Here is a 26,718-nt window from a genome sequence, read left to right as displayed (position 1 = left end):
GTTTTATATAGTAGGGTGGGGGAAGATGGGACACCTTTAGCAAACAATATCCATATATCCTGATTGTGTTTTAAACAATTAACAATAGTCTATGGGAGTTCTAAGGATGTAGTTTTATAATTCTTTGAGTGTTCTTGGTTTACTATTAAATGGGATGAGAAAATAGATTTAAAGGGTGTCCCATCTTCCCCCACCCTACTATATCTTTGTTTTAGAATTTTATTACTTATTTTAGTAAATTAATTTAATCAAAAACTCCAAATTAAATGATGACTTTATTCAGGTACTAAGTGAACAACAGAATAGGAAACTTGATGACAAACCTGTGGCTCAACCAACTAAAAGTGTGGAGAAGAATCCCAAAGTATGTAGTGGTTTAGTTTACTGAACTAATGGGAAATTATAATACAGTTAAAATATTGAACAGTAGGTCAGGGTAATAGGGGACCTGTTTCACTCTCTTTTATCGTTACATTTAGAATTTGGTAGTAAAAAAGGTTTGTTTACAGAACTATATAACTGTCTTCCAACTAGTGTTACTATTCTAAAAGAGGGTTGTTAATTGTTTAAAAAAAGTCCCGAAAATATGGGATATAATGTGCTAATGGTGTATTCATCTTGGTTCACAATACTATATATGTGTTTTTGTTTTCAGGTTTGGGGAAATTGCTTCGAAGCTTTGTCAGTCACACTTGAATGGGTTTGTAGCGCTCATTTAAAACCCCTCGCCAATAAAAGTGAATCTGGTGTAGCAGTGTTGCATAGGAGTAGGGAATATATTGGGGATAACTGCTTAAAGGTGAGGAAGATTTAATTTTATGTTTGGCAATCTGAAACAATGTGGACGATAGAGACATCATGAGGTTGTCAATTAATAGCTGCATTATTTTAAAATATTGCCTCAGTTAGACTATTTTAGGCTTTAACATTGTGTATTGTATTAAATGTCAGCCATACAGTAATAAAAGAGTCAACAAAGTTACATACCTGGTAACTGGTAAGCAGGGAGGGGGTGTATGAAAAGGAAGTTGTTTGAAACAGAACACCCCTGTTATACCTACTGTAATTGCCCGCCATGCGAGGATAAATAAGTTACATACGTGGTAACTCGTAAGCAGGCACAAGGTGTATGAAACAGAAGACTCTTGGTATAAGACTGTAATTGGCCGCCATGCGAGGATAAATTAGTTACATACATGGTAACTTGTAAGCAGACACAAGGTGTATGAAACAGAACACCCATGTTATAATGACCGTAATTCCCTCCATACGAGGATAAATAAGTTACATATGTGGTAACTTGTAAGCGGACACAAGGTGTATGAAACAGAATACTCGTGTTATAACGACTGTCGTTGTCCGGCCATGTGACGCTAAATAAGTTACATTCATCAATCCAATATTAAACGCTAAATCAAATAAGTTCATATTTACCTATATTTACTGTATTTATTTATATTCTCAGGTATTACCGTTATTGGTTGAAGTGATTCGATATCTACCGTTATTTACATCTCAAGTGAAACATCATCTACCGTACATAAGGTTCATATATTGGTCATTACATCACCTTGAAGACACACACCATGCACTCCTATCTTCTACTGCTAGAAGGTTGGTTGTTACTTGTGTTATAATGCTTAGGCGCCAAACCTGGGGTGGCAGAATGGGCAGGCTTACCCTGGAATCTTTCACACTAAGCTAAGCAGTAAACATTGCAACCAAAAAGATTTGTGTAATAGGAAAACTATTTCTGCCTCCCATGTAATGTAGAAGTTGTCACCTATGTTCGTATCTTAGTTACAGGCTGTCACACAGTATTTACTACATGATGCATTTCCAGGCTTGGTGAAGAGTTAGTGAGATCTTCCCCAACGAAACCAACAACAGACATCTCATCCAGTATGATCAACACTACATTACAACATTCACTTACGACTACTGAAGTTAAACCTCAGAAACAAAACTCATTTTTCCGAAGCACAAACACAGAAGTCCGAATGTTGTCTTGTTTCGTTATCTTGAAGACTTTACACCAAGGTTATTATTATTAAAGAAAAATTAGGACAAGAATGAATGTAACTTGTTTTTTCTTTCAATGGCTCGAAAGCAACAGTCAATATAACACTTCTATTTCTATTTCATACACCTCGTGCCTGCTTACCAGTTACCACGTATCTTATTTATCCTTACATGGAGGAGCAATGACAGAAATTATAACGCGGGTATTCTATTTCATACATTTCGTGCCCGCTTACGAGTTACCGCGCATGCAACTTTCAATTATTGATTAAAACCTCATTCCCATCACATTAGTTGACATGTTGGCGCAAGTATTCGATCAACTGAAACGAGATTTAAAAGACGAGAGAGGAAGAGAAACTTTCCTTGAATACTCAGCCACACAAGCTGTGTTGCCGTTCATGACGTACAAAACTAACAAAGCGTTGTTGGGCAGTGCTGTGGATGTTATGTTACAAATGGCCATGGAATCACGTATGAAGTTTAATCTTAATGTCAAATTATTTTTTGTTATGCCAAAAAAAGACTGGAGACCACTAATTGGACCTAATTTTGGTATTTGCTGTATTTTATACATATTTAATTTATTAAATAGTTAGCATATTGAATTATTACCAATTACTTTGTGTTTCCAAGTTGTTGAATAGTTATCATAGTGAATTTATAACCAATTCTGAATAAATATTTTACACAAGAAACTGCAGAACATTATCAAACCTGAAAACAGTCAAAACCGGTTTGATGAATGTGATACAGTTGAATACTTATTGTGGTAAATCCTTCTATTTGTGTTGTTTACAGCGTTGCTTGCATCCTACCTTGATCTATGTAGTTGCGAAAGTTGGTTTCGTGCCGTAACGTCGTCCGTTCGATCGCCAACCACAGATAATTCAACTCTCGAAAAACTTAGCATTATTTTGCAGAAACTTTCAAAGATCAAGTAATATTTTAAGCAGCACTGTTTTGCATGGTTCCTTTAACCTAAATCTCTGTTCTATAATATGATACACACAGGGGGGTTGAGCTTATTTAAACATATTTGGCGTTTCATATTTCGCACAATGATAACAACCTCAAAAAGTCTTTTTAAAAAGCTATGACTTCAACCACAATGTTCTCAACCTTTTTATAGTAAAACTGACTCATTTTTTTATTTTTACTATAAAGAATTTTCTGTTTAAATGATTATTTAATACTAACTGACCAGAAATTTGTGTTTTAATAACTACTTAATATAACCAGGAGCAGTCAGTAAAATAACCATATTATGTCTATGTTTCACTTATTAACATTTTTCAACAGGGGAAACCGAAAATTATTTGAAACGTTTTCACTTGGAAGAATCCTTCAGGAAAAATATCGCGAATGTGATCCTGATAACTCGTTCCTGTCACTCAACCTACGTTCCATATTATTCAACCTCAATCTGCTAAAAACTTCTACCACAACATAGAAATCCTATATGTAGTGTTACATAGACACAATATATATCATGACATATATTTTTGTAATCGTTGATTTTATAGCCACAAAATACACTTTGAATAGTAGAGTTGGTGGTATGGATAGGGTACAGTGATTATAGAGAATACAGTACTGTGGGGCAAGATAGGATACTGTTAGCGTATATTATCCTAAATTTTGTAATCTGGTTTTAAACAATTAATAATGTTCTTTTGGAATCCATATCATTGAATTAAAATTCTTTGTTTGCTACTACATGGGATGTGAAAAAAGAATAAAAAGTCCCATCTTACCCCACCCCACTATAATGTATAGATGCCACTGTTTATTGTTTACTGTGTGAACACAGGTGTCTGTATGGTATGTATGCTCCCTGGTTTCACCGACATTTGTGAAGATTTATTCATTTGTTGAACTTGGATTTCCCTGAATTGAACACTGCTAGTTTTTTGCTCTCTACCAGCTGCACTGAATGGCGAATCTGGATTGGAATTATTGACAAGTCTTAATATATTGGCAGCAATGGCAGGTTATGGTGTCATTTATTTAGAATAATCATTAAAAAAGCTAAGTTTGCTCCAACTCGGTGGTCACTACAGGGTTGTTTAAAATAACAATCACCCACAAAGGTATGTGTGGTAGCTCGTAAGCGGGTACGAGGTGTATGAAACTAAACACTGGTGTTGAAACTATCAACATGGGAATAAAGCAAGTCACATTTATTCATTCATAACTTTTCCATACGCCCTGCTATGCGATTCAATCACCCACAAAGTAACACACATGGTACCTCTTAGGGGGCACAACCAAAGGTGTAAGTAACAGAACACCCGTGTTATAACGACTGTCATTGCCCGCCAACGCAAGGGTAAATAAGTCATACATTAACTTTTTCACACTAGTCCACCATCTACCTTTCTTTTGTTCACTTGACCAAACTTCATTGGATGCTTCATCTCCTTGTAATGGAGCCAACCTGACTGCCAGCTCACCAATGGTTGGTCGAATATTGAACCTGGTTGGATCTTCCATTCTATCAAGGTTACGATGCTCAAGGTGACGATTTATTATCGCGTGTGCCTGGTTTCGTGGTTAAGTCATGTTAAAGGGGATATCATTGTAAAGTTGAAATTTGTGTATTGATAGAAATGTCCAAAAGCGATCTAAAATACCACCAAAGTTTACCTTTTTAGTAATCATATTAAAACTTATTCATCATAAATCAGAACGAATATTTTTTCAACAAGAATATTGTATCTATTAAACAGTAGGCCAATGTGGTAATAAAATTACTTTTTGTTTGTTGGTGATGATGTTGGGTTCAGTCATGCACTCAGTTATCTTCAAGTTGTTCTTGATTGCATGGGAGGCAGTGGATCGAGCATGCATTGGGAGATGAACCTGACATGGAATTTAGGTTGAAATTGGAGATAGACCTAAGTTACATAAACATGAATTACAAAAAAGGTTGCAAAAAACACATAATTTTTACTTATCTATTCAGAAACAGTAACAAAGATCAGATTAGTTAAAACAACCAATAGTAGGCAATTAGCAACAAAACAACATTCAAAACTCAAAGTGTCAAATAAAAACGCATGGCTGCTAAACCATTCCTCGACATACGACCTCACCAATATGATTATGAATAGAATACAAATAATCAGAGAAATAAACAAACCTGATATTTACGATCTGTGAAATCGACTTCTTGTTCGGAAGTTAGAGTTCGAACCCTAAACGATGGAATAAATATCATTTTGTCTTTTCGGTCAGGATAACAAAGAGCGGGAGAGTTTACAAAAGTAAAAAGACAGGTAGTAACGGTAAACCAACAGTTGTTAAAACATGCTTATTGATTAAAAAAAACGCTGTTTTGGATAAAAGGTGGATTGTAACACCTTATCTTACTCTGAAATATAAACAGTAAATATACATTCCTATAACAGTTCTTACAGCACAAATTATATTATATCTGGCAACGGTTTAAACGTGATGAATATTGGTTGAATATCAAATCAAAATATGACTAATTAATAAACGTGATCAGTAAAGTAACAATTTAGATCACTTACAATCTGTTGGTTAAAAGTGAATAAATGGTTTGAACGAGCAATTCTGCTGCTCCACGTTTGCAATGTATTGTCCCATCTATCATTTCTTTTGGGATGTCAAGCTTTTTCTTTGTAAAGAACTGAAAGTACAAGGTGGATATAACACCCTATGAATTGTAACTTATTTATCCATATGAGGAGATGAAGGTGTATAAGTCCAACTTATTTATCCTTGCATAGCGAAGCAAAGACAGTCTTTTTAAAACGTGTGTTATGTTTCATACAGGTCGGAATTACTGTTAAAAGTTTTGCCTAGAGACATATATGCCCACAATCGTACCAGCATCAAGCCTCGATTTTGTAAACTCTGGACTAGTGTCAGACACGCTTACCAATTTGTCATAGCGTTATCTAAAAGGAATAAAAATTAGATATAATTAAAATTAAACTAACTCTTTCAAGTTGTGACCAGTTCCCAAGTTTAGTTGGCAGTGAAGTTCCATTATCATATGAATGCATCTGGATGTCTTTGGGAAAATACCAAGAAAAGATTTCAGCAACAAGAAACCCGTTTGCTAGATCTCTGAAACAAAACATTGAAACTCAATATAGGTTTTTTAAGTTTATTTTGTATACGTCAAAGTGTTGGAGGTTAGATGCTCGCATTGAAACCAAGGGGTATTGGGTTCAGTGCTCGGTGCTGCTACTGTGTGTGTTCCTGGACAAAACATTTAATGTTCATTGCTTTAACCTAGTGGTCACTAATGATTTAACAAAATTGTCACAAACATAAATAAAAAAATACTACAATACACATGTCCTCAACATATACAGTTGTGCAAATGGCAACTCATAAGCTGACATCTATGTTACAATCTTGTTGTCCCCCCCTCCTCGCAATCAGAATAAATAAGTGACAAATTAAAAACGGCAATTTAAAACTCAATTGCAGTAGAAATTTACTAAAACTTAATCACAATGTTTTAAACTCTACAATATGTTTTTATACCTTCTTGTATTCTTGATCGGATATGTTAAATCTAAGCTTTGAATCCATTTTAAAACTTCTCTAGGAACGCCACATTTTCTTGGGATATCCTTAACAATTGGTTTATTTAGAAGGCATTTTAAACTTTTTCTAACATGTAAATTATAAACTCTAACGATGGACGATGTTTTAATCTGATGCACAAACAAACATATCTGAAAAATAATATAAACGTAAATTTGAATGTAAATTTTGATTAAATGCTTTACATTTGTATTACTATATAATGGGATCTAATAAACAAATATTTGGGTAAGATTCTAGTCTTGTTTTAAACTCACCAACCTAATAATTATAGAAAAGAAACAACTATATTTTGTCCTGAAAAAGTTTATGTAAATTGATCGATTTTAGCTTTCATGGCAACGAGTTTAAAGTTCCTAGAAACCACAAAAACCACATTAATACATTTTACTATTTCTATTATGTTCGAACAAAATACAAATGGAAAGTGTTTTTTATACGATTGTAACGCAAATACTTTAAAGCTAAATTTGATCGTAATTTTTAATTTTAATCGGTTTGAAGACTGTATGAAAGGATATTAATAAAACCGTTATTCCAATTAAATGAATTAAAATCAATGGATGTAAAACTGCCAAATTTTCCCTTGTGTGTTTGAACGATAGATTGTGTATAATAATAAACAATAAATATAGTTTCAGTAACTTATAACTTTGATACAGTTTGTGTGGTTTGAATCATTGGTGACCAAGCAATATTGGGGACAACTTCTATATCAAGCGCGCCACTAGTGCCAAAAATTTAAGAGGCACCTTTGACCCCTTTTATGATGTCCCGGATGTAGAGGTAACAACAGCCGCCATCTTAACGGAAGAATTGGTCGTAGTATTTATGTTTACAATAGCTTAACTAAATAACTATATCAATTTTTACTTTTTTTCTCAAAAAAAGTTGAATATTTAGTCAGTTTATACAGAATATCCAAAGCAGCGTAAAAAGTGAAATTATCGCTTTTAAAAGTATTTTTAGGGCTCGATTGCGAATCTCGTAAAAATAAATCGCTATTACGCCAAATTATACCGGTGTAATAATGAACTGATACCGAATTTAACTTGGTCTTGTCCTTAACGTCCGTACAGTAAGTGAAAGTAGCCAGAAAGTAAGCGGTATAATAAGAATTGAGACAACTTTTAATTTAATTTTTTATTTTCGCACGCAGTTAGTTCGCGCTCCCCAGTCGGTGTTTAAGAAATTTTCGGATTTTTTTGGTTTGACAAAGCGAAAGTTTGTAATGTTAAATGTCATTTTAATAGACAGTGTGCCTACTAACTAAATATTTGGGTAATAACAGAACAAAGTTTTATTTAGTCACATTTTTAGCTGATTTAAAAATATTTTTTCTTGGTATGTGTTATATTAATGTACATAGTCATGTAATGTGCACATGTGTAATTTGTTCTTGCCAAGACAGATTAGGACATTTTAGTAGACTATAAATGTATGCAGCATTGTGATTAGGTTTGGTGTAATTTGTTATGTTTTATAAGTTAATGTAAGCTTTGTAATGCAAAACATGGCTCGTTTATTTACATAGGTAACTTAATAACAATTGGCAAAGTTCTTAAAATTAAGGGTTTATTAGTTATTACAAAGCTGAATGTTTGGAATAAATTAATTGGTTGAATTATTTCGTACGCTAAAGCATGTGGTGGATTCGCGCATATTTTTAAATATCAATGTTTATTTTCCCGACATATTACACTGCTATTCTGTATAGACTGCTAACAAAATATCATGGATTGGTTTACTGATGATAAAACACATTTACTATTTATTATCCCAGTTCCAGATTACATATGAAATTTTTTTGCCATATTTGTAACTTTTTGTTACTTTGAGCATTGTTAAGGTTTTACTTGTTATTCGTTTTAGATAAATTTTGTTCCTATGTTTCTAACATTGTTTCAACTTAACTTAATCCTATAACTTAATCTGCCATGTGCAACTACTACAAGATCATTTCCACATGTCATAATACTTCTACTTCACTTAATCCCTACTATTTGTTGCAACGCACCAGTGATTTATTAACAACCTTTAATACAAAAATTGTATCTTTTGCTACAAACAAAAAGTAATAATAGAAATGTCAGTGAATATGCCACCAGCATTTCTTTCCTTTATATTCGCGATTGATGTTTGGGTTTTGACATTTAGTAAAACATTTTACTTAACATTAAAACAGTAAAGCATGCTATGTATTACTTTTAAATAATACTCCACATCGTTGCAATGGAAAGTTTAGGACCTAATGTTTTAGTTTAGCTAGCTTATGTATACCAGGTGTACATTAACAAAATGGCCGTGTTCGTTAACTTTGTGGTGCTGTGCGATATAATTTCTTCCATAGTACACAGTAGTTAATGTAATAATAAGCAACATCTTTAAGGAGTTTGGTGTTTTTTGCTGAACTGTTTTTTATGCATGTTGTGTTTCACCAATTGCGTTTTGTACTAGAAATACCAGTACTATGTTGCAAGCGGTAGATTTTGTAAAAAACAAGCAGATTTTTGTAAAAAATGTAAACTGAGTGCTTTTCACAGGTTTTGTAAATATTTCAACTAATAGTATCCGATAAAACTATGTAATAGACCGTAAGTTTTAATAATGACAAGGATGAATAAATTTCACTTCTTGAAAAACGTTTTGTGATTTCTGTAAGTTGCAAAGTAAGTATGAACAGTGTGTAGGCGTTAAGCTTTTTTAAATCAGGATGTACATAAATTTCAAATGGTAAGAGCTTATGCTGGAGAAGCATATTCTTTTCCATGCGTAACGTTAATAAAGTTATTTGCTAGTTGTCACATTATTAATTTGTTATTTGGAAATAGACGAATCATTGCACTATCACCACTGTATAGTGTTTATTTTAAGACATGTTTCTAAGATTTAAATCGTGTGTGCATTTCTACTAGAGTGGGTACCCATGAATACCTTGATATATCCTGGGTATGGACACTTGCATAGCATACCCATGTTAGGCACCTATAGTGCATTGTATTTGTAAATGTTCTAATTTTAATCTTGTTTTTATTGTAGTAACCATGGCTGATGGTTCACCACCTTCGAAAAGACAAAAAACCTCAGGTAGATTTTTTTTGATAAATCTTAGATTAAATTTCTAATGTATTTATGCTAAAAGTTTCTATGATTTATGACTTGACTGTGAGTGTAGATTTTTTTTATTTTTGGGGGGATTTGCATGTAAAATGTTAATCATTATTTATTTACAAAATAAGGCTAGATTCTATCTTCTCAAAATTAAATATTGTCATTGTTTTTAAAACTTGACCGTTATGTGTTTTGCCAATTATTGATTCACTATTTCTCTGAAACAGTATCAATCTTTTCTAAAATTCGGATTTTTCCTTATTTCCAGATATATTTAGTCTGGAAAATGAACTACCAGAAGAACTCCTCTGTGGTACCCCAAGTGGGTTAACAAATGGGCCAACGGTGTCCACAGCGGCACCTCCGGTCCCCACCACCATCAATAATGGCCAAACCCAACCCACACCCCCCCAACCTCTTCCCACCCAAGCAAACACCCCTTCCATGCCCGCTCCTGCTTCCACAGCTTCAATGCAAAACAAACAAGTCACACAGCTACTGCAGACAGGCAGGGGGTCACCCAAGTACCCAGGAGGGACCCCATCCCCCGTAAACACAGGCACAAGTAGCCCCCGACCGTCCCGTGCCTCCCAACCACAACAAAGCCCCGCCTCTAACTCCTTAATGTCGATGCAAAGCCCCACAGGAGGCTCCAATATTAACAACATCAAATCACCAATGAATTCCTCAATGTCCGTATCGATCTCACGATCAGGCGGCAACATGCGAACCACTCCCTCCCCTCGTGTCCAACCCACTTTAACATCATCCAACCCAACTATGATAAATGCAAGCTTACCGACCACGGGTGTCTACAATAGAAACACTATAACTCCTCAACAAATGACTCAACAAAACAATTTGAACCAAGTTCAAAATGCAACCATGCAACAACAACAACAGCAACAACAATTACAACAACAACAACAACAACAACCACAGGTGTTTATAAATGGTCCAATGCGGCCTCAGATGTGCATGGCAACTGTACCAGGTATGAACGTAATGACCAGAGCTGGCCAACCACAAAATACAATGCAGATGCAAACCATGCAAGCCACTCCTGGTGTCACCAATAACATGCAGGTAATTTTAATTCAATTTATTCTGATTTTGTTTTTTTTTTTTTTCACTGTAAACTCTGAATAAATGAAGTGCACAATAATCTACATACTAAATTCTATTTAATAATTGCTGCAACAATTTAGAGCCTAAATGCAATGCTAGATAATTTTTAACCTAATTCTTTACCAACCAGCATTAGTATTCTGTGCTAACCAACTTTTAACCCCAATTCTGTACTAATTCACGATCAGACGCGAATGGCATTTCCACGTCCCAACAACAATCGTATTCTTGGAAATACCACGATGGTTAACAGCATGGTGCTCGGTACCCAACCCCAACAACCCAACAATATACCAATGAACAGCCAAACTGTGGTGGGATCCAACATGCAGCCCATGCATATAATAAACTCACATGATGGGATGCCCATTCGACAAAACATGTACCAGCAAAAGAATATGAACATGGGGCAACCCCAGTTTAATATCAACAACATGCAACAGGTTGGAATATTCGTTATTTAGAAAAACTTTAAAATAAAAAATCTAAACTCTTTATTAATTTTTTCGTTTTCTGTACAATATTAGCAGCATGTAGTAGGTTTGAATATTAGTTATTGTGAATAAATCTAGTTTATCATTTTTTTTTTCTACTAGAACCAAATGACGAACGTAACCATGCAGCATCCACAACAAAACCCAAACCCAATGATGCGAACGACACAGATGAATCCTATGCAGGTAATGTTTCTGGTCTGGCTAACCCAGAGGTTACGGGTTCAAGTTACATACGTGGTAACTTGTAAGCGGGCATGGGGTGTATAAAATAGAACACCCATGTTATAACGACTGTCATTGCCCCGTCATGTGAGGATAAATAAGTTACATACGTGGTAACTTATAAGTGGGCACGAGGTGTATGAAACAGAACACCCGTGTTATACCCACTGTTGTTGCCCCGCCATGCGAGGATAAATAAGTTACATTTGGACTCACCTATGTAAATTTGCTCTTATCTAATCCCATGCATTTCCCAGAATGTCCAGCAAACAGGAGGAATGGTTCAATCAGGGATGCAGCAAGTTCCACCTGCAGGTAACCGCATGCAATCAAGTGGCGGTGGGGTTGTGGACCCCGAGAAAAGGAAGTTAATACAACAACAACTATTCCTACTGTTACATGCACACCGATGCCTTAAAAATGCAGTAAGTTGATCTTAATATGATATATATATATATATATGCTAAGTTATCAATGATAAACTGTTATAAGCGAGTTTTTATATAAATTGTTTAAGTATATTCAAGTAAATATTCTTTAAATGTTATTTCGTTAAATACTTTAAAAATAATAAACTGTTATATGCTAAGTTTTTTTTTAAATTACCAAAATTCTCCAGTTAAGCCATGGATTAATTGGCACCACTTTCAATAGTTTTATTACTAATGCCAGTTGCCAATAGTTTAAATGAAGGTTTTAAACAAGGTTTGTTTTTTTGTAGTTGTTATCTAAACCCACATTCAGATAGTGTAATTTAAAGTTCAAATATACTTTATTGTATTGTATTTGAATGTGATTTTGCTAAATTTAATAATCCTAAACATTTCAGTCAACGAATGAGCCAAGCACATGTGCAGTACCTCACTGCCGAACGATGAAAAACGTACTTCAGCATATGAATACTTGTACCGAGGGGAAGCAATGCCAAAGTAAGATGTCTTGCCTTCGTCGGTTACAAACTTTTCTTGTTGACACTAATATGATATTTTATTCTGATTAGCATATGGGAACTTACCTTTAGGTTATCCCCCATTGCAAACCAATTCAGTTTATAACCTATATAACTGTGAAGTAAGATGATACAGTTAGCATGATATGCAAAATGCAATATTATCTACCAATTGGTTTAAGAAAACATGTCTCGTCTTACCCCATCTTACTATATTCATTCATTCCCCATGTATCTAAATATGTATATAAATATATTGAAACATTTCTTATCTTACCCCAACCTACAATATAATAATTCCGATCTTTACCTTTACAGTTGCGCATTGTGCTTACTAGTGCAGTATGTTCAACTATTCATTCCTCCCCTTTGTTTAAAAACGTTTGTCTTTAATTCCAATCACCACCTTCACAGTTGCGCATTGTGCGTCCTCTCGCCAAATCATCTCCCATTGGAAGCAATGTAAACGTGAAGATTGTTCTGTGTGTCTTCCTCTTAAACAAAACCAGTCCAACTCAAACAACCCGAACGCGATGCACGATGTGACGCATAACAAACCAGGGATGTTTAACAGCCAGATAAACACCGCACTTCAATCTGTCCCAACACCACAACAGAACCAATCCATGTTTATTGGTAACTATTACAAACTTTATACATTTAACTGGGTAATCAATAGGTTTGGACACCACTTGTGTGAAAAATAGGGCCTAAAATAGTTTAAATATAGTGTGTTATTACCACTGAACTTGTTGCTATGTGTAAAAAGATTCACATAGGTTATCCTAATAGATTCCAGGGCATATATGTTCCCATGTTAGACCCATCTGATTATAACGTTTTGACCTTTATAACTAGCGTAAACTATATATATTTTCAATGTTTTCCTTTGATAGGTCGTGGCAATGTAGGTGAGCCCCAACAACAACCTGGGCAACAAATAACTAAGAACTCCCATACTACCATGGCCCTTGATAAAAATAAAGTGCAAGAAGTTCTTGGCCTTAACAGCTCATGGAAACCTGCTCCTTCTGGTAAGTTTATGTTCTGTATGGGTCAGGTCCTACAGTGAGGCATGCCATGGGACCTTGGATTTAGACCAGAGTTGGCCCATATTACCCCAACATTGTAAATGCACATTCTATTCTGTACGTGTGAGGTCCTACAGCAAGGCTTGCCATGGGGCCTGGGATTTAGGCCACAGTTGGCCCATTACCCCAACATTGTATATGCACATTCCATTTTATATGGTTGAGGTCCTACAGTGAGGCATGCCATGGGCCTGGGCTTTAGGCCAGAATTTAATTCTTATTCAAGTTGCGAAACATTGTTGTATAACTTATGATAATAACAACTATCTAGAGTATTATCTCTAATATTATACTGGAACAAGTTTACAACAGCATATAATTAAGTAAAGACAAGCTAACAAGAATATTTCCGCAGGTGGAGCATTATCTACCCCTAGTTCCGTGCAAAACTCTGAAATAACTTCCACGTAAGTTGACTTGTATTATTCTGTATAGCAAAAGTAGGTTGGGGTAAGATGGGGCAGTAAGCAAAGTCTGTTTAACAAATTATGTAACCGTATCCTCATGCCTCTAAAGGGCATTGTTAGTTGTAAAAACACTATCAGGAAATATTGGATTTTGGTGCTACTGCTTAGTATATTGTGCGTCTATTCGCTAAATAGTAAACTATCCGAACGTGGTTTTAAGTTAAGAAATATGAAATGCCGACTGCAATTACCCTGCCATGCAGGATAAATAAGTTACATTCCTTCATTTATAGATCTGGTCAAGAAATGGCGGGTGTAGGACCCATGGCACAACCACGTACTGTACACCAATGGCATTCACAAGTGAAAGAAGAACTTCGAAATTATTTGGTGCAGAAGTTGTAAGTACACATGTTATTGATGGGTTAGGGTATTGTTTAGGATAAAAGCCATTAAATACAAGGAAACTTAACGTTTAGTGAAAGGCTAAGTTTTTATAGAAATTGCCATAATTATGCTCTTGTAATGTTTTCTTACGTGTCTCTTTTTTTATATTTCATTCTCTGTTTGATATTCAAATTGTCAAGCACAGGTTAAATAGGAAAAGTGTGATTTACATTTATAAGTATTTTCATTGCCTGGTAATTATACCAGTTGTGTTTATTTTAGAACGATTTTAATGCTTATGTGTTTATATAAGGTAACCTGATATATTGTGGTAGTATCTACATTATTATCAAAACTTGCAAACTTGTTTTTTTCCAGAGTTCAAAATATTTTCCCCACCCCGGATAAAATTTCAATGACGGATGTTCGGATGATTAAACTTCTTTCATTCGCTCGTAAAGTAGAGGGGTCGATGTATGAACAAGCCAGCTCAAGGGTGAAATATTATTTATATTCGATATGTGCACTGTGGGAAAGTGGTTAGCGCTCCTGCCTCTGAACCAGAAGTTATGGGTTCAAGGCTCGTCGCTGCTACTTTTGTGGAAGTATGTGTCCTTGGGCAAGACAATTAATATCCAATACTCCAACCCAGTGGTCACTTATGGGTTGTTTATATTGTCAGCCATACAGAAAAAAACAATCACCCAATGATAACTTGTAAGCAGACACAAGGTGTATGAAACAGAACACCTGTGTTATAACAACTGTCGTTGCCCCCGTTATGCGAAGATAAAAAGTAACATTCTTCCATTCATTCACTTTTATTTATTAGGAGGAGTATTATCACCTTCTTGCCGAAAAGATTTATAAAATACAAAAAGAACTGGAAGAAAAAAGGCAAAAGAAGCCGCTAGGTATGGGTTTTTATCATTATATACATAGGTGCCCACTTTCCTAAAAACCAGGGTTGTCTTAAGGCGGCATGCTCATGTTAATACCTTTAATTGGTGTGTTATTACCAATTAACCTGTTACTATTTGTGTGTACCCATTATTCACACAGGATATCATAATTCATTCCAGAGTATTCATGCATAAGTACCAATGTTAGGTGCCTATGATTGTTGGCATAATTAACCCAACTAACTTAAATATCTTCCCCACCCCAGGTGCCATGAATGGACCTACCAGTGTTAGCCAACAACAACAACAACAACAACAACAGCAACAGCAACAGCAACACAGATTGGCTGGTGGTTTCATGAACAAAGCTCCTGGTGGTCCAAGCCAACTACGGATGGTGAACCAAGTTAACAATGTTAACTATATGGATCAATCTCAAGTCAACCCAGCCAGTAATATCAACATGCCAACTAATGGTGTTGTAAACAACAATAATCCGAATACTCCACTGTCCGGAACAATACGCCAGGTTAGTTTGTTTGCTGTTGTGTTAATCTAAAGACACAAATTTAAAGTCTCAATTTTGGAACATTTTTACGCGACGCCCCAAGAATAGTTACAAAATTATATAACGGTATTCTTGCAACTTTAAAAGAGCGTTGTTAATTGTTTAAAAAATATTGGATATTATGTGCAATTGTATCCATTTATCCCACAGTATTATATTAGTGAATAAATATTAGATATGATGGCCTACAATAGTTAATACAACATCCCATTTTATATGGGTAAAGTCCCGCAGCCTGACACGCTATTGGTCCTAGGATTTATCCCAAGTTGCCCCATTACTCCAGTCAATACAACATTCTATTATTTATAGTTTGCCCTCGCAATGAAGGAAATTGATTCTTCGAATGCAAATCGCCCTCCTATGACATCACCACCATTATCCAACAGCCCAATGACCATCACCAACCAAGTAAGTATTTAAATGTTTAGAGGATTCTATTCTGTATGGGTGAGGACCAAGGATTAGGCCAGGTTTTACAATTACATGAACAACGTTTGTCCGAAAGTAACGTGGGCGCAAAAGTTAAGATCTGATACTTAAAAAAGATACTTTTGTTTCTATTATTTACACTTACATCTGTAAAAATGGTTAAAAATGAAAAAAGGTATAAATAAGAAAATTTACTTTCAGATATGTTTATGTATAGATTTTGTTTTTAATGTGTACAAAAAAATTCGCAGCAATTTGGGACTACATCATTCTCAAACCAAATTCAAATCCCTGGAATGAACAACCAATGTCCTCCTCTTAACTCCTCCGATCCCAACATCCAACCTCCCAACAACAACTCCATGATGAATGAAACAACGCAAGATAATTCATTCATCCAACGCAGCCAACCAGGGATGAACAACAACTTCCAAAACTCCTTGCCCAACGTTACAACACAACAGCAAGGAAACCAAATGATGGCTGACGGAAACCTACCAGCTACTATGGGGTCAATAAACAACATGAAACCTGCAGTAAACATGCAGACTACTACCACTACCTCTATGATAAGCACCAGTTCAACTGAAACTGGGTCCCCGCTATCATTTGTAACAATTCCCACGCCCACTAGCACCAAAGTCTCACCAACTCCATTCATAAATAGGAAGCCATCCACTGAAGCAGGGAAATCCATGGGAAAATCCATAAAGGTAACTTATGTAAAAATATTGAAGAATTGATATGCATTTTGCCAACTTAAATTAAGGCTTTTTAAACTGGGGGTAACAAGCTTCAGGGGTCACCGAAAGTTCACCAATTTTCCACTAAGTACTTCATATATTAAAGCAATTAACCGTGAAGGGTTGTAGAAAAGTACAGTAGATTCAAACTAAAGGGGTCACGACATAAAAGTAAAATATTCTCATATCTATAAGTTTTCTTGACCCAATATACTACACAGATGGAACCAGACGCTGATGGTAAACCAATAGGAAGTACAATGAACAACACATCAGCATCTGCCACTTTTATTAAAACAGAACCAAACATCAAAAGTGAATCAACGACAACCACTGTTGCAACTAAAGCTGCTGCTTCTACCAAAGTTCCACGACCTGCAAAAGGTTTGTTTGGTGCTTTTTTACATCTGATATACAATGTATTAAGCTAGGGATGTCTCTGGCTTTTTACCCCTTGATTGCCGTACTTTGGTATAATGAGAAATTACTGTCTCCAAACAAATAACTAGTCAATGAAAAATAAATTTCCTACACACATTCATCAAGTTATAGCCACAAACTGTCAGCTGTTTAAATGTAACTGCAATTTTAACACTGTTATCCCAAGTTATTGCTTAAAAAAAAAAAAACGTGACACCTATACACATAGCAACACCATTAACACATACTTACCCTCACCTACAGTGCTATAGCAACAAAACAAGAGTTATTTAACTTAACTGCATGTTAACAGCGTATTGGGATATCTTGTGTCATTTAACTTCTGCCCAACATTTTCTTTACTCTGTGTTGGACAATATGGTTCTTAGTAGTTCTGCAGTGGTACTATTTCTATTCCTTTTTATTTTATTGTTTTTCCATCTTTAATGTGATTTTACTTCAATTTTGTAAAACTTTGTAACTTAACAATGTCACCCCAACCCACATACTTACTTTACCCCACCCTCCCACAGTGTTTCCCCCGAACGAATTACTCCAAGTCTTAATGCCGATAGTTGAGAAATTGTTCAAGCAAGACCCAGAATCCATTCCTTTCCGTTATCCGGTGGATCCAGATAGACTCAATATACCCGTAAGTCGTATTATTTTAAACCATAGGCACCAAACTTTTTGAAATTCAGGGGAGGCAGGGATAGTTTCACTGTATTATAAATCTACTTTTTTGGTTGTAAAGTTAACTTGTAATAAATTCTGCGAATCTGACCCTGATCTGGTACTCATAGAGTTGAACGATTCTTGTGTAAAGTAATACAGTAAGAATTTGGTGCTATGTTACATTTTCGTAGCAGGAAATAGTAAACAGCAGAAAAGTTAAATATTTTTATTAAATGTTGTTTTAATTTTCAGGATTATTATGACATCGTAAAGAATCCTATTGATCTCACAACTATTCGTAAAAAGCTTGAAGTTGGAGAATACCAGGAGCCATGGGAGTTTGTGAACGATGTGTGGCTGATGTTTCACAATGCTTGGTTGTATAATCGCAAAACATCAAGGGTGTATAAATACTGCACGAGGTTAAAGGAGATCTTTGAACAAGAGATCGATCCAGTTATGCAAGAGCTTGGTTACTGTTGTGGTAGAAAGGTGAGATTATGTTTATTGGTGTAATGTTATTGGTTCATGTCAGAATTCACCTCAACTTTTAAAACGGGGGTGCTAAATCCTATGAAATCACCCCAGTTTCATTGGTCTAACCCGTGTTATATTAGGGGTTCATTTCACCCAACGTTTAAAACAGGGGTGATATTATATGTTTTAGCAACTCAGTTTTATAGGTCTATTGTTATTGGTGCCTAGGATGGTATGTCATCATAACTTTTGAAACAGGGGTGACATTTTATGTGTTAGAGACCCAGTTTTGGGTGTGAAACAGCTTTATTCTGCTGTTATGTCTATACAAACTATTATTTTTATTTGGTTTCTGACTAAATTTTGTTATGATTTAAAGAAAGGTTAAATAAGCTTAAAATAAAACTAAACAAAGCATTTATATAATATATATAGTTTTTAAAGTTATGATATTTTTAAACTTAATTTTTATTTTCTAGCTTGAGTTTATGCCAATGACGTTGTGTTGTTATGGGAAAGCATTGTGTACGATACAGACTGGTGCTGTATATTATGAATATCAGAACAGGTAAGAATGAGCAGCATGAAGTAATATGTGTTTTGCCATAATTATAGAACACATAACGTTAGAATTTTATTAACTTTTGGCTAATTTATTTTATAATCACCCACAAAGTTACGCCTGTTGTAACTTGTAAGCGGGCACGAGTTTTACGAAACCGAAAACCTGTGTTATAACGACAGTTATTGCTTCGTCATGTGATAAAAAGGTTACATACGTGGTAATTAGTAAGCAAACACAAGGTGTACGGAACAGAATACCTGTGTTATAACGACAGTCATTTTCCTGCCATGTGAGGATAAATAAGTTACATACATGGTAATTCGTAAGCAAACACAAGGTGTATGACACAGAACATTTATGTCACAACGACTGTCGTTGCCCCGCCATGCGAGAATAAACAAGTTTCACATGCACCCATACACACGATATTTCCTTTATTTTTCAAGTTCCCCAAAATATGGTTTGTTATCGGATCGTTACGATTTCTGTGAGAAATGTTTCAACGACATCCAGGGTGACCTCGTCTCACTAAGTGATGAACCTGGCCAAGGATCAAAGTAAGTTGTATTTATTTCTTGTGTGTTATCTAGGGTTCGGTTACTTTTACAAATAAAAACTTTAAATTTTTTTAACTTTCTACCTTTTAATATTTTCATTTATTTTTTTCATCCTATTTTTCAGTAAACAAACACTATATAACTGTATCCCTGCCACTCTAAAAGAGCGTTGTTAGTTGTTCAAAACACATTCAGGCAATTTGAGATATTGTGTGACCAGTATCCACCTTACTTCACAGTACTATGTATCTTTCTAGTTTAGTACCTAAGCCTATATATAGTAGGGTGGGGAAGATGGGACACTTTTGGTGCATAATATCCAAATATCCTGATCGAGTTTTAAACAATTAACAACGGTCCATGGGAGTCGTGAGGATACAGTTTTATAATTCTTTGAATGTTCCTTGTTTACTACCAAGTGGGACGAGAAAATAGAGGTTAAATGTGTCCCAACTTCCCCATCCCACTATGTATATATTTAGTTTCAATATTTAATTTTTTTTAGTTCGGTGCCAAAACGAGATTTTATGAAGAAGAAAAATGACGTTCTTGATCCCGAACCGTTTGTCCAATGTGATGAATGCGGAAGGAAGCTGCACACCATATGTGTGTTATATAATCCACAAATATGGCCGGAAGGGTGGGTCTTTTTAAAGATATTACAATTTTACAGATAAAGCAATTTATTATAAAAAGCGTAAAAAAATTGTAAAAAAAAATTATTTAATCCTAATGTACACCTAAATAAATGTTTTAATTAACATAGTGAAATATACACTGGGAATTTATATTTAAAAACCAATATAAAATTAGGCTTTTTTCTTGTGAAAACGATCAAATATTTAGTTTGTAAAATGTTTTGACTTAAATTTAAAGTAGGTAAAAAAATATTCTGAGTAAACCATATCCCCTCCAGGTTTGTGTGTGACAATTGTCACCGGAGCCGTGGCAGCCAGCGGAAGCCGAACAGGTTCATGGCAAGCAAGTTGCCACACAACAAACTTAGTGAGCACATTGAACACAGAGTGAACAGCTATCTCAAGCGACATGATACAAATAACGAAGCCGGTTATATTCACATTCGTTCAGTCTACAGTGGAGAGAAAACGGTTGAAGTAAAACCTGGGATGAAGTCAAAGTAAGAAGAATGTTCTATTGGTTTTTTTCATGCTATTTTATATGGGTGCCGTATTACAGTAAGCTATGTCATTGGACCTGGGATTTAGGCCAGCGTTGGTCCATTACCCAAACATTGTATATGAACATTCTATTCTATATGGGTGAGGTCCTATACAGTTGGTCTATTACCCAAACATTGTATATGCACATTCTGTTCTAAATCACCTAACCAACTTTTAAACTTCAGGTTCGTTGATTCAAAAGAAATGCCGGAGACTTTCCCCTACAAGGCCAAAGCTTTCTTTGCGTTTGAGGAAATAGACGGGGTCGATATCTGTTTCTTTGGTGTCCATGTGCAGGTAACAACTAATGTATATTACTGTAGTGGTAGTAACAATGGTAGTAGCAATAATATGCAATGTAGATAAAAGTAACATGTGACAGTAATTACGCAATACCAAATGTGACCTACCAAGTTTACCAAGTTCACAATCTTTTAGTGGCTCATCCGGCATGAAAACATGTACGTTTTTTTTGCGCAATGCGCAATGTTTTCGCTCATATATATATTTATTGTTGCGTTACATTTCCTGATGAAGTCTTGTCGAAGGGCAGATGAAACAGATTTAGCCACTAAAGGATTATTTACATTATGCCTGGTAGCAGAAGTAACAGAATATTTGCTGTTTTTAAACTTTGCAAATGCTATGAAAATTGCAAATTCGTTACACACCAGATAAAAGGATTATATATTATGCCTGGTAGCAGAAGTAACAGGATATTTGATAATTTTAAACTATGGAAATTTGCTGCTATGTTATGAAATTTATTTATATACTAGATGAAATATTATTTACATTATGCTTGGTAGCAGAAGTAACATAACATATACCTTAATACTTTACCTTTCACCAGGAATATGGTTCTGACGCTCCAATACCAAACCAAAGACGAGTGTATCTATCGTATCTTGACTCAGTTCATTTCTTCCGTCCACGACACCTAAGAACGGCTGTCTATCATGAGATTCTGATCGGATATTTTGAATACTGCAAGAATTTGGGGTAAATTAGTCTGATAAAAAGTTGTTATTTTAGTTGTATATATATATATAGGCTATAGTAAATTGATTCTAATTTTTTTGTAATTTGCTTTTTTGTTTATTGTTTAAAAGTAAAACTACTTTTTATATTAGATGCATTTCTGTTTGTTTTTTAGATACAAATTGATTTTTTTTGAATTTTGAAATTTTAATTTTCCTAACTAGACACCATTGTTTTTTAGATACGAGTTCGCCCATATTTGGGCTTGTCCTCCGAGCGAAGGAGATGATTACGTCTTCCATTGCCATCCTCCGGAGCAAAAGATTCCAAAACCAAAGCGATTACAAGAATGGTACAAGAAAATGCTGGACAAAGCAATTGTAAGCCTTAATATTACTTTATATTGTAGCGGTTGCAGAATGTTGTATTGGAGCGGTAAGCTAAGAGGGTGAATGAACACAAGGCGCGGTATTTTTACGGAAGATAAATGTGAGAAAAAAGCACTAGTGTACGCGTCGGCGCACACACAAGTGGCGGGCCGCCACATTATTATATTTTGTTTGGGGATGTTTTATAATTTGTTGTGATTTTATTTTGGTGGAGATTTGAACATTTTTAAAGTGTTCAATAAGCTATGTCTAATATACTGTCTTGGCAAATAGGAGGGGTGTTGTAGATAAAGTTAAATAAAGCATATGTGTCTTAAACTCTTAAGTGTTATTAGTTTATGTATCTAATTCTTAAGTAATAATGTGTGTAATTTTTTACCTCATCAATCATTGTATTTGATCATTAATATGACCTAAACTACCTTTTCTAATGCATAACAGAAGTAAAATATACTCAAAATCGATATAAATGTTACCCACAGTACTATACATTTGGAGTTATCTAATTATCTACACGTTACTATCTAAGAAAATATTGCTGTATAAAAATTGCACTTTAAATTAAACATTTTATTCACCAGGTTGACCAGGTAGTGCTTGAATACAAGGATATTTATAAACAAGCCAAGGACGATCGCTTACAAGCTGCGAGGGAACTCCCGTATTTCGAGGGCGACTTCTGGCCCAATGTATTAGAGGAGAGTATCAAGGAGTTAGAACAGGAGGAGGAAGATCGGAAACAGGCGGAGGCGAATGAACAAGCTGCTGCTGAAGAGGTGGGTTCATGGTGGTTGTGTGATTGTGATAATTAATATTTCTCCCATTCCTGTATCGACTTCATCTTAAAAGTAGATTAAAGTTAAATGCAGACAAAGCAATGTTTATGTACATCTTACATCTGTACCCAAATTGTCTTTTTAGTGTATCATAATTTTACCTGTTATGTCTTGAATGAATGTAACTTGTTTATATCCATGCATGGCGGGGCAACGACAGTCGTTATAACACAGGTGTTCTGTTTCATACACCTCGTGCCCGCTTACAAGTTACCACGTTTGCAACTTATTCATCCTCGCATGGCGGGGCAACGACAGTCGTTATAACACGGGTGTTTTGTTTTATACACTTCGTGCCCACTAAGGTACACCTTAAGTGTAGACCAGACTTATATATAGGTTTTGTGACTGTTATTATTATATGACAAGCCGTGGTATATGCTGAGCTAAGCTTTGCATAAAGTCCATCGATTGCCGTTTTTACCACAGGCCTCACGCCATGCACGATTATTCAAGTTCACCCCCCTTCAATCCGAACAGGGCCCCCCAAACTCGAAGAACGATAAAAAACAGAAGACAAAGAAAGCAACCACAAAGAAAGCTTTCACAAAGAAGCGCGAAAAAGAAAATCCCACAAGTGGCGAACGATTTGACCGATAAACTTTATCAAATCATGGAAAAACATAAAGAAGTGAGATTGTGTTGATGTAAATAGGGAGTTGCCACATACATTATCAACAGATAACAATGGTTACTTAACGAATCCTTCTTAGTTTATAATGCAACAAAACGCGGCACTGAGGCTTGCACAACATGCAGTAAATGAATCAAAAAATTAGTTTTTAAAAATTTAGTAGCAATTAGATCCAAAAAAATGTGGATACCTAATAAGTTGAACAGAATCTTTCACTCCATGTTTTGTTTATGTTAAGACTTTATATAACTGGAAGGTTTTGGTGTGTTACCCCCAAAAATTATGTCAAAAAATGTGTAGCCCCCCTGTCTTTATAAATATGTTGAAAAGTTGTTAACCCAGTTTTTTTCACCCCAGGTTTTCTTTGTTATCCGTTTACAAGCTGCCGACACGATAAGTAAGCTTGGTTCGATAGCCGACCCCGATCCGCTGATGCCGTGCGAGTTGATGGACGGGAGAGATTCATTCTTAACACTGGCTCGCGAGAAACATTATGAATTCTCATCGCTACGGAGGACAAAGGTAAGTGTGGGGTTATAATACATGGTTGTTGGCAGTTGTGCAGCCAGGGGAGGTTTAGGGGGTCACCCCCCTTTTAACCCCCCCAAAAAAAAAAAAAATTTGAACATTTTTTTATTTTAACCCTCCTTCCCTTTTTTTTCTGTCTGCGCCACTGGCTGTGGGTGTATGAAACATGGAAAAATGAACAAAAGTAATTGACTCGTTGTTATTGTGGTAAATATGTACCTTTAAATTTCCCCTGTAACTTTGTGGGTGTTTTTTGTGAAGATTTTTTTATTTTTGCCCAGAATTTATCACAGTTCTTGTATTTAAAAATAAATTGGTTTTGTATATTATGCTTGTGAAATATAATAGATACTTAATTGATACAGTTATTATAACCCAGCTAGATATACAAGAATGAAAAACCAAAAATTCCTATTTTTGTATATATTAGTTGTAAAATACTTTTGATGTTCATTTTTTGCTCTTTTGTTCCAGTGGTCAACAATGGCTATGTTGGTGGAACTCCATGTTCAAGGGAAGTTCGATTATACTTGTAATAATTGTAAGAACAGGATAGAAGCTCCATATCACTGCACAGTCTGCGAGGTATGTATATCTTTATATTTGCGGGAATTATCTTTTCTTGTAGAAAATATAATTTTTTAGGCTTTTTTGTATTTTCTAAAAGTGAGCTTCTGTAGTAAAGAGTTGTTTGATTTATTTTTAGACTTTTGTTTTTGAACATTTTTTCAGTTTTTTTTTTAGTTTTATACATTTTTTGACTTTTTGTTTTAGAGTTTACTCGTTTACAGTTTTTAACCAAATTATGTTTATTTTTAGGACTTTGATCTATGTAGTACGTGTTGGGGTCAAATCGGGCACGAGCATAAGATGGAACAAATTGGTCTCGCATTGGGTGTTTGGTCCCCTGGCCCCGGGAGTGGTAACTTGGAAACGGGGCGTACACGCGCTGTGCAACAATGCATTAACTCCCTTGTCCATGCTTGCCAATGTAGAAATGCTAACTGTAATTTACCTGCTTGCCCACGGATGAAAAAGGTAGTTATTTTATTAAGTTTATTTTAACTTAATAGGCAAAAAAATTTTTCCGGTAAACCCAGCTAGAATGGTGGTTATCTTACTACGTTTTGATACTTTAACTTAGAGTTCTAGTCAAGCTAAATGTTAATATAACTTTCAATTCAAACGTGACATTTCCTATGTAAAATACCATTTTCATTAATTTTTAAACATTTTGTTTAAACTTGTCCTTTTTTCTGGTCAGTTTTAATACTAATTCATGTAAGGGGGGGGAAAAAAAATTGATACGTTTCTCATTAAAAAAAACACCCATTTTCAACAATGGGTGTTGTGTATATATAAGTTATCATCGCTTATTAATTACTAATTTTAATTTTATTTATAGTTACACATTTGTTGAATAGCCTTTCATGACAATATATATAGGAGTTTACTTACTTATTAATATTACAGATTGTGACACACACGAAGAGCTGTAAGAGGAAAACCATTGGAGGTTGTCCGATTTGTAAACAAGTTATTGCTCTGTGCGTTTACCACGCCAAGATTTGCCAGGTTTGTGATTCACACATTGAATGTATTGTTAGAATTTGGTCGAATAAAACAAAAAACCAACTTTGAATAAAAATAACAAAAGTAAAAAAATACATTGGGCCAAGTGTGGCCTAAATCCTTAAGGACTTTACCCATATTGAATAGAAAAGAAAATAATATGTATTTTACCTTAGGAACCTAAATGTACTGAACAAAACCCTTTTTATTTTGCGGCAAAACATTAAAGAAACTGTAAAACATGATTAATTCTGAATGTACAGTCTGGAGGTTTATCAATAATTATCTTCAGTTTTATGTTAAATCTATTTGATCCCAGGAGCCTAAATGTGCCGTTCCGTTCTGCTACAACCTCAAGATGCGAATGAAGAGACAGGAGAAGCAACATCGGCGACAGGAGTCCTTCCTTATGAGGAGGAGGATGGCCATCATGTCGGCAACATCCGCACAACAAGGACCCCACACACCGGGTGCGGATGTTAACGCAGCCCCCGCTACACCAAAGCAAGAACAACCTGCAACCCCTATTAATAACATGGTGGGTCCTGGAACCCCTGGCTCGCAGCATGGGGGACCTGGAACCCCCAACGCAGGGGGAATGGGAATGGCTAAGCAGTTACCTGGTACCCATTTAGTCTCGCCCCATGGGGGTAAAGGCATGCCGCAACCCACTATGCCCCAACAGCAGATTAGAACGAATGGTCCAATGGGCATGATGAACCAGATGTCCGGTGGTTTAGCTTCACCAATGTCGATGCAACACCAGATACAGATGCCACAAAANCAGATGAACATGATCAGTCCGTCGCATCCCAACGTAACAACTTCCTACCAAGGCAATGTTAGGTTTGTCC

The 26,718-nt window shown here is 35.4% G+C and overlaps 3 protein-coding genes across 4 annotated transcripts in view; 2 read left to right on the top strand and 1 right to left on the bottom strand.

Annotated features, from left to right (window-relative positions):
- Window positions 1-3,571, top strand: part of LOC100179102 (coiled-coil domain-containing protein 138) — a 7,455-nt gene extending 3,884 nt beyond the window's left edge. The window contains exons 9-15 of the mRNA XM_026837621.1: window positions 263-364; window positions 656-799; window positions 1,466-1,614; window positions 1,844-2,040; window positions 2,317-2,496; window positions 2,824-2,962; window positions 3,325-3,571. Coding sequence (XP_026693422.1) covers window positions 263-364; window positions 656-799; window positions 1,466-1,614; window positions 1,844-2,040; window positions 2,317-2,496; window positions 2,824-2,962; window positions 3,325-3,475 — 1,062 coding nt within the window. The 3' untranslated portion in view covers window positions 3,476-3,571. The remainder of the gene's footprint in view (window positions 1-262; window positions 365-655; window positions 800-1,465; window positions 1,615-1,843; window positions 2,041-2,316; window positions 2,497-2,823; window positions 2,963-3,324) is intronic.
- Window positions 3,509-9,588, bottom strand: spata4 (spermatogenesis associated 4). 2 transcript variants are annotated; one of them, XM_009862399.2, is made up of 8 exons: window positions 9,547-9,588; window positions 6,550-6,743; window positions 5,994-6,123; window positions 5,562-5,680; window positions 5,168-5,222; window positions 4,780-4,887; window positions 4,401-4,566; window positions 3,509-3,967 (listed from the first exon to the last, which is right to left on the bottom strand). In XM_009862399.2, the coding sequence occupies exons 1-8, from the start codon at window positions 9,586-9,588 to the stop codon at window positions 3,819-3,821; spliced, it is 963 nt and encodes a 320-aa protein (XP_009860701.1). In that variant the 3' UTR covers window positions 3,509-3,818.
- LOC778561 (histone acetyltransferase p300) overlaps window positions 7,414-26,718 on the top strand; it is a gene marked incomplete in the record, with an annotated part of 23,726 nt that continues 4,421 nt past the window's right edge. The window contains 34 exon segments of the mRNA XM_018814907.2: window positions 7,414-9,269; window positions 9,652-9,699; window positions 9,992-10,809; window positions 11,040-11,294; window positions 11,448-11,531; window positions 11,828-11,995; window positions 12,400-12,499; window positions 12,934-13,155; window positions 13,416-13,553; window positions 13,966-14,017; window positions 14,311-14,418; window positions 14,783-14,900; window positions 15,237-15,318; window positions 15,573-15,835; window positions 16,187-16,285; window positions 16,558-17,019; window positions 17,271-17,433; window positions 18,003-18,121; window positions 18,397-18,636; window positions 19,101-19,189; window positions 19,633-19,743; window positions 20,249-20,383; window positions 20,660-20,881; window positions 21,110-21,221; window positions 21,778-21,926; window positions 22,147-22,285; window positions 22,876-23,070; window positions 23,611-23,672; window positions 23,674-23,761; window positions 24,122-24,286; window positions 24,767-24,877; window positions 25,112-25,330; window positions 25,766-25,867; window positions 26,184-26,714. Coding sequence (XP_018670452.1) covers window positions 9,657-9,699; window positions 9,992-10,809; window positions 11,040-11,294; window positions 11,448-11,531; window positions 11,828-11,995; window positions 12,400-12,499; window positions 12,934-13,155; window positions 13,416-13,553; window positions 13,966-14,017; window positions 14,311-14,418; window positions 14,783-14,900; window positions 15,237-15,318; window positions 15,573-15,835; window positions 16,187-16,285; window positions 16,558-17,019; window positions 17,271-17,433; window positions 18,003-18,121; window positions 18,397-18,636; window positions 19,101-19,189; window positions 19,633-19,743; window positions 20,249-20,383; window positions 20,660-20,881; window positions 21,110-21,221; window positions 21,778-21,926; window positions 22,147-22,285; window positions 22,876-23,070; window positions 23,611-23,672; window positions 23,674-23,761; window positions 24,122-24,286; window positions 24,767-24,877; window positions 25,112-25,330; window positions 25,766-25,867; window positions 26,184-26,714 — 5,964 coding nt within the window.

The sequence above is a fragment of the Ciona intestinalis genome, chromosome 14, assembly GCF_000224145.3.
Source record: "Ciona intestinalis chromosome 14, KH, whole genome shotgun sequence".
NCBI lineage: Eukaryota > Metazoa > Chordata > Ascidiacea > Phlebobranchia > Cionidae > Ciona > Ciona intestinalis.
Note: the sequence above shows the minus strand (reverse complement) of the source record. Positions and strands in the feature narration are given on the sequence as shown.

Coding starts and splice junctions, on each gene's coding strand:
- spata4 (XM_009862399.2), bottom strand. CDS start 9,588: ATGGGTATGCTATGCAAGTGTCCATACCCAGGATATATCAAG. Junction 4,567..4,779: donor TCATCACCAACAAACAAAAA/GTAATTTTATTA, acceptor CCACGAAACCAG/GCACACGCGATAATAAATCG. Junction 3,968..4,400: donor GTCAAGTGAACAAAAGAAAG/GTAGATGGTGGA, acceptor ATTCCAATCCAG/ATTCGCCATTCAGTGCAGCT.